Source organism: Bos mutus, chromosome 14 (assembly GCF_027580195.1).
Source record: "Bos mutus isolate GX-2022 chromosome 14, NWIPB_WYAK_1.1, whole genome shotgun sequence".
Taxonomy (NCBI): Eukaryota; Metazoa; Chordata; class Mammalia; order Artiodactyla; family Bovidae; genus Bos; species Bos mutus.
Genome location: NC_091630.1, coordinates 37,984,356 through 38,003,405, shown reverse-complemented (window position 1 = coordinate 38,003,405; position 19,050 = coordinate 37,984,356). Strand labels below are relative to the sequence as shown.

At 45.5% G+C, this 19,050-nt stretch overlaps 1 protein-coding gene across 3 annotated transcripts in view; it reads right to left on the bottom strand.

Moving 5' to 3' along the window:
- Positions 1-16,218, bottom strand: part of ZNF704 (zinc finger protein 704) — a 279,969-nt gene extending 263,751 nt beyond the window's left edge. For all 3 annotated transcript variants that reach the window (XR_011466752.1, XR_011466753.1, XM_070382209.1), the window contains exon 1: positions 15,596-16,218. Coding sequence is in view for 1 of the 3 variants with exons in the window: in XM_070382209.1 (XP_070238310.1) it covers positions 15,596-16,078 (483 nt within the window). In the remaining 2 variants the exon portion in view is untranslated. The remainder of the gene's footprint in view (positions 1-15,595) is intronic.
- Between the last annotated feature and the right edge of the window lie 2,832 nt (positions 16,219-19,050).

The following is a 19,050-nucleotide window of genomic DNA, read 5'->3' as shown; positions in this document are numbered from 1 at the left end:
AGACAACTTTTATTGTGAGTTATATCTGATGAAAAAGATTGTTTTTCCTTCAGATATTCTTCACATTTTCATTTTCATAAGTCCTAATAGCAAGAAGATCAAACCAGTCAATCCTAAAGGAAATCAATCCAGAAAATTCATTTGAAGGACTGATGCTGAAGCTCCCATACTTTAGCCACCTGATGTGAAGAGCCAACCCACTGGAAAAGACCCTGATGCTGGGAAAGATTGAAGGCAGGAGGAAAAGGGGATGACAGAGGATGAGACGGTTGGATGGCATCACCAACTCAACGGACATAAGTCTTGGAAAACTCTGGGAGTTGGTGAAAGACAGGGAAATCTGGCGTGCTGCTGTCCATGGGGTCGAAAAAAGTCGGACACAACTCAGTCATTGAACAGAACTAAAGATCCTTATTGCTAACATTTCTACTATTTTTCTAAGTTTGTTAAACTAGTTCTGAGTTTTAAGTATATGAACTTACTAATTGAAAACACTGTCAAAAGCTTACATCCAAAAAAAAAATTGTTAAGCTAAACTTTGGATCCTAACCCAAACTGATACAAATTAATGGTTTCTTCTTCAGCAAGCACTTGTAGGTGACTTTTAAAGCATAAACAAGCTAAGTGAAAGTGTTTATGAAAACTGTATTTTATGTTGTTTTAATTTAAACTCCAAAATAAAGGCCTTCTCTCCTTAAATTTCCATTGTTGCTTAGGTAACAATCCCAATTATTTTTTAAATCTGTTGGCCCCAAATGTTTTCTGAAATGTTTGACAAATATGTCATTTGGTAAAAAAAATTCTATATGTATGTGTATATATATAGATATATATATTGTCCACAAAAACTGCCCCATTTTTCTCCAATACATTTTTCACATCTGTAAAATGGAGATAATAAAATCTACCTTCCAAGATCACCAAGTTAGCTATGAGTTGTTGTTGTTCAGGCACTCAGTCATGTCCCACTCTCAGCAACCCCATGGACTGTAGCACGCCAGGCCTCCTTGTCCTTCACCAACTCCCAGAGTTTGCTCAAACTCATGTCCATTGAGTCAGTGATGCCATCCAACCATCTTGTCCTCTGTCATCCCCTTCTCCTCCTGCCTTTGGTCTTTCCCAGTATCAGAGTCTTTTCCAATGAGTTAATTCTTTGCATCAGGTGGCCAAAGTACGGGAGCTTCAACTTCAGCATCAGTCCTTCCAATATTCAGGAGTGATTTCCTTTAGGATGGACTGGTTGGATCTCCTTGCAATCCAAGGGACTCTCAAGAGTCTTCTCCAACACCACAGTTCAAAAGCATCAATTCTTTGGCTCTCAGCTTTCTTTCTAGTCCAACTCTCACATCCATACATGACTACTGGAAAAACCATAGCTTTGACTATATGGACCTATGTCAGCAAAGTAATGTCTCTGCTTTTTAATATGTTTTCTAGCTTTGTCATAGGTTTTCTTCCAAGAGAGTGATGAGCATCCTCTATAAATTATAATGCATTAAATGCTGGGTAATACTGAAATATTGAACAATAGCCAATAAAGAGTCCAACACAGGGTACTGAGTGTTAATAAATGCTCAACACCTTTATTTGCAGTAGTCATACTGCTATTGACGGAAAATGTGTCAATCTGCATATCCTACGGGATGTATATGTTCCTTTTCATTTAAACAACTGTGATACTTTCAATCTTGTGAAAACCATAGTATTAAATACACTCGCCTTGGTATCAGCACTGTGTGATATTCTGCTCCCTGGGCACCTTGTAATTCTGTCATGATAGCACTTCCCACATCTCCTGTCTCCCCCACTGGACTCATCACAGAGCCTGATTTACAAAGAGAAGGAGGGTTTTCTACCAGGTTTTAAACTTCACATGGAGGACTGGTGTTCACAGATACACAAGTGAAAATTCACCACATATAATACTCATTTTTTTTTATATTGAAGAAATTAGCAGCTTTATGAGGAAATATATTTCAAAGCTTGCAAGACCCACTAACAATATTTTAACCTTGCTCTGTGACAATTTATTTCTTTAATAATGATGTTTTAGTAATTTATCCCAAGCATAAGCCACTTATCCATGGATTTCCCATTTAGAAAAAATAATTTTAAACTGGAATTTCCCAAAATGCATCCGAAGGAAAGGTGTTCTAGAAAAAATAAATAAATAAAAGGCTCCAATAAATATGTAAATGGTCCAATAAATATGTAAATGCCACAATCTATATTCACCTTCTTAGAAATTCAAAATGGCCCTTGTTATCTAAGGCCAATAACTTACTCATGGGTATATAGGTGTTATACTTCTCTTTCAATTTCTTTTATGTTTAAAACATTTTATAACTTGCAAAAAAAAAAAATCTGTATCTTTCTTTTTAACTGGAATTCCCCTAAATTGTTAAACTAGAGTCCTTTTCTCCTCCTTACTAGATATCTTCCAATATGGAAGCAAGCAGGTACAAGCATTTAGAAGGATACATTGAGCTCTGCATCCCCATTTACCCAAAGAACAATGACTTCTTCCCCAAACAAAAGTACAACAGGTCATAGACACCAATGCAGAGGTTTTCAGCCCCAAGCAAGTTAGAGGTGAGAGGTAACATCACTGGTATCGACATCACAGGTCTTAGCGACACAAAATTCAATGTGTGTGGTAAGACTTTCCCCTCCTGCGTGGCTAGTACCCAGGCTTTTTCCAAAATAAGAGCTAGACATCTGAACAGACTGATGAACTTGAGGGCAGGAATGTTTTCGTCCTCTTTGCACAAGTAGATAAATGACTCTCAGCTTCCTGAGATGAAAGGGAAGATTCAAGCTCACCACTGATACAATGGAACACTCAGAGTTCAGAAGAACGAAGTCACTTCAGGAAGCAGCTCTCTGAAATACCTTGGGAGTGTGGAACAAGCAGGAAGCTCTAACAGTCAAAATGACTGTAGGATTTTGGGTGCTTGAACAAAGTTCTACAAAAGAGTCTTTTCCGGAACCAAAAAGGAAATAAATGGCCATCCATCTCTAATTTGAGGAGGTCTCTGGCCATATTTAATAACAATAGGCAAATTTCTCTGGTGATCCAGTTGTTAAGATTCCGCCTGGGGACATGGGTTTGAGCCCTGGTCGGGGAAGATTCCACACGGCATGGAGTGACTAAGGTCATGCGCCACAATAAGAGAAACCACCACAATGAGTAGCCCTTCCCTCCCCTCCCCCCGCCACTGCTTGCTGAAACTAGAGAAAGCCCAGACACAGCAACGAAGACCCAGTGCAGCTAAAATAATTTAAAAAAAAAAAAAAATAAAAAATAACAATAGGCAATGGCAAAACAATATTATCCCAATTTTATCTGATAACACTGAAGCACTGGGACATCAAGTTATTTGATGAGGCCATGCAATTAGCAGTGGAGAAGTCAGAATTGAAACCCAGAGCCTGTGTTACCTCATTTCCTGATTTACGAGGAGGAACCAGTGGGGAGGGGGCAGAGGGCAGGGTCATCTGCTCTGACTCAGTCATGTTCCCTCTTGCCTTACTAAAGAGCCCACAACACAGATCCTACTAATGGACTAAAATTATCCTGCTTACAGGTTTTACTACATGATATTTCAAGGCATGTAGCCTTTAAAAAATTGGATTTAATTTAAAATGTCAAAGCACTTTTGACATTCACTTATTTGAACCAGCCATCCCCAATTAGTCCTTCATCAGGGAGACTTTACTGTCACTCGGCCTTCCAGTATGACAAGAACATAAGGAAAGCAAGTGTGTCACTGCTGAGTGTGGTGTGAGGCCTGGAAAACACGCTCTTAGTCCACATGGAGCTGTGGACAGGCAAAATCCTTTTAATTCTTTGCATCTCAAAGCTCCATGGTCTTCTGCAAGATGAATGAACCCCTCTTGTATGTTACTGCAGAGTTCTTACCCTAAAATTACAGACTCTCCTTCAAAACTCTAGTGTGTGTGTGGATGCGTGTGCACTCAGTCATGTCTGACTCTTTGTGACCCCATCGACTGTAGACCACCAGATTCTTCTGTCCATGGAATTTTCTAGGAGAGAATACTAGAGTGGGTTGCCATGTCCTTCTCTAGGGGATTTTCCTGACCCAGGGATCGAACCCGCGTCTCTTGCAGTGCCTGCACTGGCAGGCAGATTCTTTAGCACTGCACCACCTGGGAAGCCCCTCGAAACTCCAGAGTCGAGCCTACTTCCCCCATGTATAAACTTTAACTCTGGATTTTCCAAATAGTACCTTAAATGAAAAGTGAGAACTTAATCACTGTAATTCCACTACACAAATCTCAGAATTATTATATTCTGTTCCAATTCATCCAGTAAATGAGAGCAACAGAAGTTATTTGTCAAATTTGTGATCTAAACTCATCCTTTGCCTAATTACTCAGGAATCACCTCCTGTCCAAATCATATAATCTTCTTCATATAGATTGGCTACAAATGCTTTAGGATACATATCAAAATTTCATCCCAACCTGTTGTAGCCATGCAAGGTTTCTCAACGGATCTAATCTTGACCTTGGGGATAAAGAGGAAAAGGGGCTTTGAACCTCTTTATCGATAACTTGGCAGGAATCGGCCAGGCTGTGGGCTCCCCAGAAGTGGAAATCGGTCTAATTCACTCTTTTTTTCCTACATGTATATCAGGAACATGGCATGCAATGACCTATAATAAACATCTCCTGAGGGAATGACCAGAAACCTGGAGAGCAAACCCAAAGAAAATCATATTTCAAACAGATTCAACTAAACAGGTAGGTTGGTTACAAGTGCCTCTGAAAGTGTTACTCACTTACTCATGTTTGACTCTTTTCGACCCCATGGGCTATAGCCCACCAGGCTCCTCTGTCCATGGAATTCTCCAGGCAAGAATACTGGAGTGGGTAGCCATTACCTACTCCAGTGGATCTTCCTGACTCATGGATCAAACCTGGGCCTCCTGCACTGCAGGCAGATATTTTACTGTCTGAGCCACCCACCAAGGAAGCCCCAAGGGCCTCTAAGTCTCAGATATTTCAGAAAGTCTAATGGAAACCATGCATTTACCTTAGAAGAGATGGGACAGGGCAATGAAAGGTCAAGTTTCCTCAGCTTTAGCAGACATTGTATCAAGCCATGGTGCAACACTGGCTGCTCCATGTAGACCAGAAGCTCTGACAGTGCACACTGCTGTGGGAGGGACAGGCTCCCACACCTCTCCCCTTGGAGTCCCCCTGAGTGGGCAGGACAGGGTAATGAGACCAGGACGGATTTACTAATGAACAGTGTCCAGGGGCTCTCAGAGGCATCCTGCCTATATCTCTCTGCTCCTTCTCACTAAGCTCAGGTGAGCAGATTCCAGGCAGGGCTGACTTTTGACCTTTCCTCCTCCTTTCCTAACCCTTGTGCTATGGGGCACTGCAGGCTCAACTAGTAAAATCTGGTAGAGGAGGAGAGGCCCTACTTAAGGGCTGAGTATAAACTATGTTTTCTACGCTGGTTTACCAGGTGCACCACACCAGAAATTAAGGGAATTTGGTTCACAATAAAATGGGGCTCATCTGCTATTTATTACCATCCTCTGGAGGCTCAATGGTAAAGAATCCGCCTGTCAATGTAGGAGAAGTGGGTTCAATCCCTGGATCGGGAAGATCCCCTAGAGAAGGGAATAGCAACCCGCTCCAGTATTCTTGCCTGAAAAATCCTACAGACAGAGAAGCCTGGTGGGCTACAGTCCATGGGGTTGCAAAGAGTTGGACACAATTTAGCGACTGAACAACAACCACAAACAACAACAAGAAGTTGTCCTCTGAGCACACAAGTGCCCTGGAGATTGCACAGGGAGGGGGGCTGATCTGAACAGGATTCACAGAGGGTCCTGCCCACCTCCCACAGCCACAAGTGAGACCACCTCTCCCTGATGTATTTTAGAAAGCAGAGTGTTCCCAAAATAGAAGTGGATAAACAGTGAGTGGTGGATCACTTCAGGAAACTGATTTTTCTAACTACAACTCCAAGGGAGTAAACTAGGTACAGACAGATCATTCCAGGCACAAAGGACTAACTCAGCAAGGAGGGCGATAACTTGGCATTGGCAGACCAGGTGCTAATCCTGACCCTGCCTAACCGGCTAGTCAGCCCTAACTGGACAAGGCATTTCTGATTTTCTAGCCCCAGTGTCCTGAGCAGTTGAAGGAGGGTGTTGGGTTACCAGATAATCTATTTCACTTCCACGTCTGGCAGTCGACAGTTCAGTGAATGACAACTTTGTCTGGTATCAGAGGCACATGCCTTCCCCCCGAGCCAACGCAGACCATGTGCAGCACATATACTTGCTAGCAAATTGAAATTCAGTGCTTGCACTCAGTCCCTGCCAAGGGCTTCGTAAAGTCATCTGATAGCCCAGAAATAGTCTGAGAGATGTCCCTACAGAGCCAGCACACACGAAGCAGTTTCCTCTCGATTAACATTTATTAAGCATTGAAAGTGGACACTTTGACATATATCATCTCACTTAAGTGCCAAAGAATTGATGCTTTCGTACTATGGTGCTGGAGAAAACTCTTGAGAGTCCCCTGGACAGCAAGGAGATCAAACCAGTCCATCCTAAAGGAAATCAGTCCTGAATATTCATTGGAAGGACTGATGCTGAAGCTGAAATTCCAGTACTTCGGCCACCTGATGCAAAGAGCCAACTCATTGTAAAAGACCCTGATGCTGGGAAAGATTGAAGGCAGGAGGAGAAGGAGATGACAGAGGATGAGATGGTTCGATGGCATTATTGTCTCAATGGACATGAGTTTGAGCAAACTCAGGGAGATAGTGAAGGACAGGGAGGCCTGGGGTGCTGCAGTCCATGGGGTCACAAAGAGTCAGACATTACTGAGTGACTAAACAACAACAATCTCACTTACAAACCTTTCTTCCCAATTTTCCAATAGATGAACTCTTAATAGAACTACAAGCAGTCTTTCAGGTCCAGATTTCTCCTAAACTTATTATATAACAGTACATGATCAATCTCTTCAGATTCCCTGGCTCTCATCCCTAAACTAATATACAGCATCGCAGAGCAGTCTGGCCTTGTTATCTCAGCCCCCTACTGCTTTGCCTTCACTAAGTAACAACTTATACTAGAATCCTTCCTCCGTTTGACAGTGTCCTTATATTTTTTTCTTTTATAAAAAATAAAGTTCTGGTTGAAGATATTTACCTGCTATTCATCATTCATCATTCCTCACCCAGGAGGTTAGTTTCTTTAGGTTTGAGGGTCTGTGTGTATCTTACCATTGCCCATAAATGTGAAAGCTTCTTTGATCAGAAATTGACAACTGTGTAATACAAAGTTTCTCTTCTTGTCTCATTTAAAGCCCAACTTAGTGTCCATGATAGCAACCAAGCATCTCAGATACTTAGTATCTATTCCTCTATTTCCTGAGCTGTAGCAAATCCTCCTCAATGTAAATAGACATAAACATCAAAAACAAATAGGGAAAGATTAAAAGCACAGGCTCTGGATGTGAACCACAGCTCTGCTGTGACCAACAGCCTCAGGTGTGCTATTTCAGGTCCAAATCGGTATATTCAGCTGGAGCAGGTGTGCATGCATGCTCAGTCACTTCAGTCGTATCCAACTCTTTGCGATCCTATGGACTGTAGCCTGCCAGTCTCCTCTGTCCATGGGGATTCTCCAGGCAAGAATACTGGAGTGGATTGCCCTGCCCTCCTCCAGGGGATCTTCCCTACCCAAGGACTAAACCTACATCTCCTGCATTGCAGATGGATTTTTTACTGCTGAGACAATGGGGAAGCCCCCAACTGGAGCATATTGATTCCCAAATCATAATTTCTCAGGAAAGCCTCCTTCATATAAAGTATTTAGCACAGTTCCTGGTTTATAAATATTCAGAAAATATTCATTCATATTAACATTATCTTGGAATCCAAACTGTCCTGCATTTCATTCTTATTTTTTAATGATTTTATTGGTTCCCCTTTGTTTTCTCCAATTCACTGACCCCCCATGGCCCTTTCCTGTCCTTACTTTTCTTAGGGCCCATAGTCCATCATTATAGTCACAGCAGTATCAACTTCACCAACAATATTTTCTCTCTTTCCATTGCTCAACCGCCTGGCTAAATTCAGCTCTCTGCTTTGTCTCCAAGAGACATCAAAGGCTTAATGGTACTAGATACAGAGTTGGACTGCCCAGGGCTCAAACCCCTGCTCTCCCACCTAACACTTGCGTATTTTTAAGTAAATTGCTTGTCACTTCTGTAAAATGAGGATGATATAATAATGCCTGACAGGGATATGTAATGAAGTTTCAATGAGACTGCACACTTAGACTTGCACTGCGCATGCATGCTCAGTCATATCCGACTCTGAAAACCCAATGGACTGTAGCCTGTAAGTCTCCTCTGTCCATGAAATTCTCCAGGCAAGAAGACTGGAGTGGATTGCCACACCCTCCTCTAGGGGATCTTCCTAATCCAGGGATTGAACCTACATCTCCTGTGTCTGCTGCATTGCAGGAAGATGACCGCTGAGCCATGGGGGAAGCCCAGATCTGCTCTAGCATAGTCATTAAATAACTTAATAAACATTAGCTCGGATTCTTTTTGTTATTATTATTCTGTGTTCGAACCAATGGAATGAAGCTGGGAAAATCACACACCCAGACAGAGTGCTTACTCTGTCCATGTAGAAGCACCAACATCAGGTGGGTCCTTGATACTATCCAGCTGCTCTATTTGATTTCTCTGGTACATCTGTTCTCCTGCTCTCCCACAGCACTACATCCTGGCTTCAGCTCTTCAAATCTCCTTCAGTCTCAGCTGATGACCTTCCCTCCTGCTGCAGGGGGAAACATAAGCCATCAGATGAGTACTACTTGATCTGACCACCATCCAATGCACAACCACCCACATCAGGACCCACTTTCCCTATCTTCTAATTCAATGGAAGAAGGGTCTTTGCTTCTATCAAAGGCCAGTATCAATACTTGGCTTCCAGATCCCCTTTTCCAAGGACTTCCTCTTGCAGTATCCCTCTTATCTCTGCATCTTCGGCTCCTCCCTAAGGCGACTCACAACAATCCTCACCTCTTGGTATTCATGCCCTTGCATATTTCCTCCCCTCAAGTGTGGGTGGGACCCATCTTTTACTTTTAAGCAGTAGACTATGGCAATGATGATGGAGTACTGCTTCTGTGATTACAGTGCCTTATATGAGACTCCACCTTACCAGCAGACAGGGACTTAGATTCTCCTTGCTGACTTAATAAAGTAAGAGGCCATGCTGAGGAAATCATGTAACAAAGCACTGCAGAAGTGGAGGTGGGGCTGAGGCAGAAGGGCTCCAGGAACTGAGGGGAGCCTACATAGGAATAGGCAGCAAGAAGCTGGATCCTCAGGCCTGCAGATGAAAGGGAATGAATTCTAACAACCAGAGTGAACTGAGAAGTGAATTCTTCCCCAGTCAAGCCTCCCAATGAGAACACAGCCTACCCAACACTTTGACTACAGCCCTGTGAGACAACAGCAGACCCAGCTAAGCCTGGCCCTGACTCCTAACCCACAGATGTTGGGAGAATGCTTGTAAGCCAAAAAGCCTATGGTACAGTAAATCCCCGACATATGAAGGAGTTCCATTCTGAGAGTGCTTTTGTAAGTCTAATTTGTTTGTAAGACCAACAATGTTAGCCTAGATACCCAACTACTACAATTAGCCCTATGCTGGATTTGGTGTTTGTGCGTGCTCAGTCGTGTTCGACTCTCTGCAGTCCTATGGACTGCAGCCCACCAGCCCCTCTGTTCACGGAAATTTCCAGGCAAGAATACTGGAGTGGGTTGCCATTTCCTAATCCAGGGATTGAACCTGTGTTTCCTGCATTGGCAGGTGGGTTCTTTACCAGTAGCACCACCTGGGAAACCTGGGGAGCTGTACTCAATAGGTTTATAATACTTTTCACACAAATAATACATTTTAAAAATAACAAAGACATAATCTTACAGCACCTTGAAAAGTACAGTAGTACAGTATAGCAGCTGGCACAAAAGGGCTGGCATCGAGTGAACAAGCAAGAAGCGTTACTGAATGGAGGAGGGAGAGGAAGTGGAAGATGGTAGAGCTGAAGGACTGTCAGCAATAGGAGATGGAGGGCAAGCTGCAATATCACATTGATGACATCAAGCGTGAGTGACATTGCAGCTTGCCCTCCACTGGACACTCCTGACGTAGACATTCTATCTACCCTCTTGAAAAAGCAATCCAGTGATGTCTAGGTAGTGGCTCTTTTTTTCTCATTTTCTTTGTCATAGATGACACAGCAGCACTGGATTGCATTCTGAACAACTGCTGCAACCTTCGTGCCCTGCTCTACCTTTGAGTCCTGCGACTCAAAAACTAACAGGCCCTCCTCAGATAAAGAACATCTCCTTGCCGTCTCCTGTGCTGTAATGCTCTTTGGTACTTCAGTAACTTCTAGAAGCATCTCCGGAACTTCCCAGGCAGTTACCGTATCTGCATTCACACTCACTGCCTCACCACTTACTTTTACATCATGAAGGTTGGCTCTAGCCTTGAACCAATGAAACAAGCCATAGCTGTCATTAAAAGATGTGCCTTTTGATTCTTCACTGTGTTTCTTCAAGTCTTCATAAAGGCTTTTAGCTTTTTCTCAAATCACCATTAAGCTGAGTGGGACTCTGATCCTGCACCCACACACTGAGAAGTTTCTCCATCTCCATCACTTTTCTATGCTTCTTCAATATTATTGTGGACATCATTGGCAGAGCAGACTTTACATGTTCCATGATCTTGTCCTTAGAGTCATGCTGATGGTTGAATGATTCATGTTATAGAATAATTAACATCTACCATCTCTTTGCCTCACTCCACCCTCAATTATTTTCACTTTTGTTTCCATTGTTATCGCTTGGCCCTTCTTGGCAGTACCAGCTACACCACTGCTGCTTTTACACTTGCTTCTGGACATCCTGGGCTTGAAATAAAGACACTGTACTACTGGACTCTATACTGTACTGTACAGTAAAGCATACAGAAGCACAACCACTTGCAGAGGATGCACACTAGTGACTAAGTATGCCAGACACACGAGCTAACTTACACGCTTGGACACGTGAATGTACGTTCGCACCTTTGGAAGTTTGCCACCTGAAGGTTAGTATGTAGGGGGCTTATTGTGCTTTGTTACACAGCACCAGAAAACAAATATACTTCCCATACAGGTAACAGCTAATTCCTACCGTGCTACGGTCTCTATATTAGCGCTACTGTGCGTGCGTGCATACTAAGTCACTGCAGTTGTGTCCAGCTCTTTGCAACTGTATGGACTGTAGCCCTCCAGGCTCCTCTGTCCATGGGATTCCCCAGGCAAGAATACTGGAGTGGGTTGCCATGCCCTCCTCCATGGGATCTTCCTGACCTAGGAATTAAGCCCATGTCTCCCGTGACTCCTGCCTTGCAGGCTTACTGCAGAGACTACTGTATCCTATCTTTAAAAAATTCTAGACCATATGTTCTCCAGATTCTCCCCCTTCTCTCTACTTTCCTTTCTAGCAAAGGACTTTTAAAAGAGTTTGAAAGAGTTTTTCACTGTGTTCTCACCTCTGCTCACTGCTCAGGCCACTCAGGTCACACCACTGACTTTACATTCTTTGGTTAAGAATACCAATACATTGTGCATTATCTAATCCGAATGAACACATCTCTGTCCTTGTCTTACTCAGTATCCCAGTGGTATTCAACACAGTTCATTACTCCCTACTTCTGGAACTATATCTTCTCCTGCCTTATTGTACTTTTTATTTTCTAGTTTTCCTCTGACTTGTTTGGTTGCTGTTTCTCAATTGTCTTTGCTGGCTTCTCCTTCCACACCCAAACTTAAACAGTGCTGTGCCCCAGAGTCTGGCCCAAGACTGTCCTCTGGCTTGCTGCACTCCCTTTCTTGTCCCCAGCTTCAATATTATTGCGGACACCATTGGCAGAGCAGACTTTACATGTTCCATGATCTTGTCCTTAGAGTCATGCTGATGGTTGAATGATTCATGTTATAGAATAATTGACATCTACCATCTTTTTGTCAATTGTCTTGGACATGTGAACATACGTTCGCATCTTTGCTACACAGCAGGTCACACCTGCTTCTCCCATATTTTTCTCTCCAACCCTAATCTCGTCTCTAAGTTCCACACCTTACAGCCATCTGCCTACTTGCAGTTCCCATGCCTATGTCTAAGTATCATCTCAGACTTAACATGCCCCAAAGAGAATATTTAATTGTTTCCCTCACAAAAACCTGTTGTTCTCCAGCTTTCCCAATATCAGTAAATGGCACATCTAACCAACCTTTACATTGGGGTCTCACCCCAGATTCCTGCCACCTAATCCATCAGCAAGTTATCGCAGGTGGATCTTCACAATTGATCCTGAATCTGTCCCCTCATGTCTAACTCCACTCTGGTCCAAACTGCTTGGCCTCTCACATGCACTTCCACAATCACCTTGGAACTGGATCCCTGCCCCTCCCAGCTGCCCTCTATATCCCACACAGCATGACCCTATTAAAAATACAAACCATGTATCAACCTAGAGGGGTGGGATGGGGAGGGAGATGGGATGGAGGTTCGAGAGAGAGGACATATGTATACCTATGGCTGATTCATGTTGAGGTTTGACAGAAAGCAACAAAATTCTGTAAAGCAATTACCTTGAATTAAAAAATTAATAAAAAAATACAAACCACTTTGTATGCCTTTACTGCTTAAAACCTTGCAAATATTTTTTCTCCACTTTTAAAAGGCCCACCAAGCTCTATGTCGCTGGCCTGTAAGCTAGCTACCTGACATATTGCCTACCTACCAAGCTGCAGCCACACTCGGCCTTTTCTCCTTCCCACCTCAAGACTTTTGCAATTTTTATTCTGGAATGATCTTCCCAAACTACACGTCTCAAATCTCAGATCAAATGTCCCCTCCTCAGGGAGGCCTTCTCTCTACTAGCTTTCTTCTCTTCCTCCTCGATAGCATCAGTTCCCTTATGAGGGGATACATCACAATCGCAAGCACCAGGCTTCTTTATTTATTTGGATGGTTGTTGCTCTGGATTCTCTTGCAGGATGTGGGCATCTGGAAGGTGCTGTGTTCTAGAATAGTACCTGGCACATAGTAGGTGTTTAATAAATATGTGAATAAATGAATGCCTGCTGCTGCTGCTAAGTTGCTTCAGTCGTGTTCAACTCTGTGCGACCCCATAGACAGCAGCCCACCAGGCTCCCCCGTCCCTGGGATTCTCCAGGCAAGAATACTGGAGTGGGTTGCCATTTCCTTCTCCAATGCATGAAAGTGAAAAGTGAAAGTGAAGTCGCTCAGTCGTGTTTGACCCTTAGCGACCCCATGGACTGCAGCCTACCAGGCTCCTCTGCCCATGGGATTTTCCAGGCAAGAGTACTGGAGTAGGGTGTCATTGCCTTCTCCGAATGAATGCCTAAATATATATATATAAATATAAATATAAAATATATATATATATATATATATATATATATATAATATTGCCATTCGTGGGCTTCCCAGGTGGCTCAGTGATAAAGAATCTGCCTGCAAAGTAGGAAATGTGGGTTTGATCCCTGGGTCGGGAAGATCCCATGAGTACTCTTGCTTGGAGAATTCCATGGACAGAGGAACCTGACAGGTTACAGTTCATGGGGTGGCAAAGAGTCGGACATGACTTAGAGACTAAACAGCAAATTGACATTCTTAAATGCATTAGAATAAAATGATCGTATTTTATTCATTAGAAAACCTCTTTAGATGCAGTGTCAAGATGACTTTAAAGCAGCAAAGATTATAAAATTATACCTCAAACTATTCAATATATAAATTCCTAAAAAGTTATGGGCAATCCAAAATGTTATAAAATAAGGCCCATTTTGAAAGAATTTAACAGAAATTTGCCTGGAGATGTGAAAATCTTTTTCTGATAAAATGAATGATCACATCAAGTTCTTTGGTTTTTATAAATTTGATTTTTCTATATTGGGTTTGCTTTGATCACAGGACATAAATTATAATTAATTTTTCCATCACAAATTGTGCAATGACTGTCCAAACTACAAGACATCTTTTCAGTATTTCTGGACAAAAATGGTAAGGAGTCACTACTCTTGTTACTTAATGTCACTGATGCCATGTGATTTAATTCCAAACCCAGCTATATCCTGTGGCCATACAATGCAGGCTTTTTATTAGACCATGGTAATGAGGCTGGTCATGGTCTGGATTCCAACAAGCAACTGTCAAAAACTATCATCCCAAATGACCACTTGCTGAAAATTTCTCACTCCCAGAGCTGGTACTTCCAGGGTGGTCTAGGAAAGAAAGTTGTGCCCGTGTCTACTCTGGGGCTCTTTAAATGCTAATGTTTAACATTTCTTTGGAACTGCAATTTCATGGTTTGAGGAGTAGACTTTTTTTCTGGTTCCTTTTTTTTTAAGGTTTTTGTTTTTTTTTTTAAATAGTCTCTATCTATTAAGCTCATGTGTTTTTCTTGTGAAAATTCCCATCAACAGTGTTATTCAGTGGATTTTAAGCACCAGAAAAATCTTCAGAAAAATCACTCACTCCATTGCTTACCACTTGCTGCCCTCAAAACTTCTTAGCAACATACACTGTGCATGAACCTCAACGTGGTTTGCTTTGTCCAATCACATGCCTGAAAGCCCAGCCAGTCAGTTGTGTAATAATAAACCCCTTATCTCCTGAAGATACACAAACGGAAAGATCTCTCAGTGCTTCAGTACACAAGGGACTTTGCTTGAATTCTCAGCTGAAATTCACATCCATTTTAAATGCCAAATGACCCCCACTTTCTCTGGTTTCCTTTTTTATTTTTTTCTCATTTGCAATTTTGAGGAGGGGGGGAAAGAACCCCAAATGCTAAACAATGTCGAGTTTAAACGGGGTTGGGGGGTTGAGGGGTGGGAGGCACTGCCAAAAGCTGCCAGCAAAATATATGTAGAAACCCAGGGCTTGGTTCTTGCTGTCCTGGGCTTACCGGTTCCCTCACAGGCGCCGGTGACGGAAACTCACCCACAATTGTTCTCGGATGCAGAAGGGGTTGAGAGATTGACAAGAGAAGCGGTTTGCTAGTTTCCACGAGCTAGACTAGTCCTCGGAATAAGGGGAAGGGGGACCCTCGTACTTCCTGGGGACGAATATTACCTCACGGCCACCTACCCCGCCCGTCCCCACCAGGCGCAGACCGGCTCCTACCTCGTCCCGCCTCCAAGTTCCCCGCCTCACCCGGGAGAAGCGTCCTTTGCCCGCAACCCACCCCGGACGAGCACGCCTAGGCGGCCCTGGAGGAAAGGGGGAGCGGCCGCCCGGGGAAGGTGTGGGGCCCGAGCGCTGAGCTTCATCAGTCCCCTCGCTCGGCCCGCGCGGCCGCCGGACACACCCCTCCCGGGCCGGCCTCTGCGGTCGCGGGTCCGGGCCGCAGCCTGCGCCGCGCCGGAGCCCGGGGCCAGTCCCCCTCCCCGCGCCCAAGGGTCCCGCGCGCGCCCCGGCAGCCGGCTCGCACCTTCAAGGCGCCCCGGGCCGGGCCCTTGGGGAGCGCGCGGCCCGGGCCGAGGGCCACGAAGCGCTCGTCGCCGTCCTCGTCGTCGTCGTCGCCGTCCACCACCTCGACGACCACCTCCTCGTCCTCGTCCTCGTCGTCGTCATCCTCCTCCTCCGCGCCCCCTCGGGGCTTGGCCGGCGCCCGCCCGAGCCCCCTCCGCCGCCGGCTCCCGCCTTCTTCGTCCTCGTCTTCCTCCCCCAGAAGCAGCAGCACCGGAGACGACGCGGCGGCGGCGGCCCCGGCGCGAGGGGGGTCGGTCCCGGCGTTGCGCGGTGGCGGCAGCGGCGGCCTCCAGCTCTCCGGGGCCGGGGCCGAGGCGGGCGGCGGGAGCCCGGGCAGCGCGCCTTCCCGGGCGGGCGCGGGCGCGGGGCCGGGCGGCTGCAGCGCGGCGCTGCCCCGGCGGCTGCCCAGGCTGGAGCGCTTGGCTAGACGCCGCGCCTGCATGCCTGCCCGCGGGCTGCCGGCCGCCGCGCCGAGCCGGAGAGTTGGTCACCTCCCCCTCCTCGTCCTCCTCCTCTTCCTCCCCGGGCGGCCGCTGTGGTCGCAAGGCGCCCGGGGCGCGGAGCTGCCGGGGGGCTGCGGGAGCCGCCTCCCCGGGGCCGCCGGCTGCCACTGGCTGCAGAGGCGCGGGCGCCGCCTTCGCTGGACCGGCCCGCGGGGACGCCGGCGGCTACGGCGGGGCGGCGCGGCGGCCGCGGGCGGGGGTGGGTGTGAGCGAGCGGCGCGCTGCCGCCTCCGCCGCCGCCGCCGCCCGGGAGCCGCGGGCCGCGCTGCGCTCCATGCGGCCGGCGGCCGGGCCCGCGCGCTCCGGGCCTACAGCTGCCGTTCCCCGGCGCGAGCTGTTTGTGTTGTGTGTTTTCCACCACCGCCCCCCTCTTCGCGAGCCGTTCCTCGCAGCCCTCCAGTCCCCCTCCCCCGTGCAGACAAAACCCGGACTGGATTTATTTCTCCAACCCGCAGCCTCCGAAAATCGGGTGCCTCCGACCAGTCGGCCCGGCGAGCCGCGGGGGCCCGCGCTAGCCCACGGCTGCTTATTCCCTTCGAAAGGAGGATCGACTGGGCTTCTAGAAGTAAGGTTGGCGGTCCAAGTCAGACTTTTGAAGGAAGAGATTTGCCACAAGTCATTTGATGATCTTTACCGGGCCAGGCTTGACTATTCTTGAGCTTGTACGAAATCTCGAGGAAGGTGTACCAACCCGAGATTTGGGGTTAATTGCTATCCTGACTCATTTGGATTTTTGAGACGCTGTTTCTGGACATTGCCCGCCAATCTCTCCGGCTCCTTGAACACACCGTTCTAGGCCCTGCCTTTTGAGTTCTCTTGGCGCTGTGCTGTCTTGCAGCTTTTATTTCTGCGTTTTTTACCTTGAGTGCCTGATTCTAACAGCTTTTGGCTCTCACCATTCAATGTGCAGACTGCTGGCACCGTCCGGACCTTGGGAGAAACAAACCGGGGCAAGGGTTCAAGATTACTTGAGTTTGTTGTTGTAAAAATTAATATGAAGTGAGATCAAGTATGGAAACCAAGCACAAAACCAGTTTGCCACATGACATTGTCACTTTCTAAGGATTTTTAGGTGTGACAAAGAAAAGTCATTTGCTAGTGTTTGGGGTTAGGCTGTATGTAAACCGCGTTGTTTACATTCAAATTAAAAGCCAACTCCACCTTTGTCGCTGAAGGCTCTGGAGGATCTCCAAACACTATGCAGGTGCCTCCAGAAGACCAGTGTAAATGATGCCTTTGCCCAGCTCCCTTTCATGGTAATGACTGTAGATTTAACATCACATGCCCTGTTAGACACTTGAAGGCTGCTCATTAAATGCTCACTTATGGTATCTTCCAACTGTTGAACATTTCCACTGGGATGATGACGAAGATTCTAAAATGAACTTTTTGTTCTCCCTGAATCAGATTAGCTTCCTGATAGACCTATTTCGGTAATGACATTCTCATTAGAATCATTCAGGCCCAGAATAGCGGTATTTTATTCATTCCCTTCTCTACCTTATTCCTAGAGGCAGTTGCCCACAACTCCACTGGTCTTTCTGAAATGCCTCTGGAATGCACTCATTCCTTCTCATTCCCAAGCTCCTACAGAATTTTATGACCATAAAAGTTAGCGTTTCTAGCAAGCTTCCTATACCTAGTTTCTCAATAACACACCCTCCCCTAACCCTCTCCAAACATAAGCACCAGATTCATCTTCCCCAAACTTCATTCAGATCAAGGCATTTTCCGGTGGAACTTTTCATGTGTCAATATTCCATTGGAGAATTAAGAGAGAGAGAGAATAAAATGGTCTGAGCAATTTAAGAGATGGATGTGCTTGATCGAAGCATGAGACAGCAGAGGGGTCAGCTAAGAAGTAAACTAGTCAGTATTAGTGACTGTGAAGAATGAAGGGTCACTGAACTGATTTCATCCCAATTGCAAGAAATCTCCCTTGGTTGATTTGGAGAATGATGTTGGGGAAAGACAGCAGAGTCTTTCTCTGACCAGGAAGAATAAGATCAGAGGCAAGGGGCTGGCTGACAGATACAAGGAGGGTGATGGAGGGAAACAAAGGTGAGACAAGTGGGCTAATGGTTAACCATGTGGTCTCAGGAGCCAGAATATCTGGGTCTGAATCCCAGCTCTGAACTTACCAGCTATATGCCTTTACTCACCCTACCTCTGTGCCTCAGTTTCCTTATCTGCAAAACAGGGATAATAGTAGTACCTACCCAATAGGGCTTCCCAGGTGGCACTGTGGTGAAGAATCCACCTGCAATGCTGGAGACTACCTGCAAGGCAGAAGCTGCGGGTTCAGTCCCTGGGCCAGGAAGATCCCCTGGAGGAGGAAATGGCAACCCACTCCAATATTCTTGCCGAGGAAATCCTATGGACAGAACCTGGCGGCCTATAGTCCATGGGGTCACAAAGAGTAGGACACAACTGAGCACACACACAAACACATACACCCCTAATAGTTAAGTTGTTTTGTGGGATAATGAATTACTATGTGTAACGTCTTAGAAGAGTACCTGGCATAGGAAGGTCTATATAAGGGCTTGTTATATTAAATGTATTCATGGTGGTGGATAAACAAGGTGTTTTGGGGGTACTGTCAAAGAATAACAAGGTAACTTTCCTTCAGCAAGTTCAGAACTGTCAGTAACTATACTAACCTGCCTTTAAAGTCCAGCTAGATCTTATCAAGCGGCTGTGGACAGGCCAAAGATAAGCTTTTTATGTCTGAAACTGTCATAGATGATGGAGAGTATTTTCCTGACAACTGAGAGGAAAGACAGAGTAAAGTTTGTGATTGGTGTTCATGGTTTAGTGGAAGAAGTACTAATTTACACCACTTACCTTCTTTCAAAATAGCTACATGTATTTTGAAATCAACTGTTCTTTCGCTCAGGCCACCTTAATG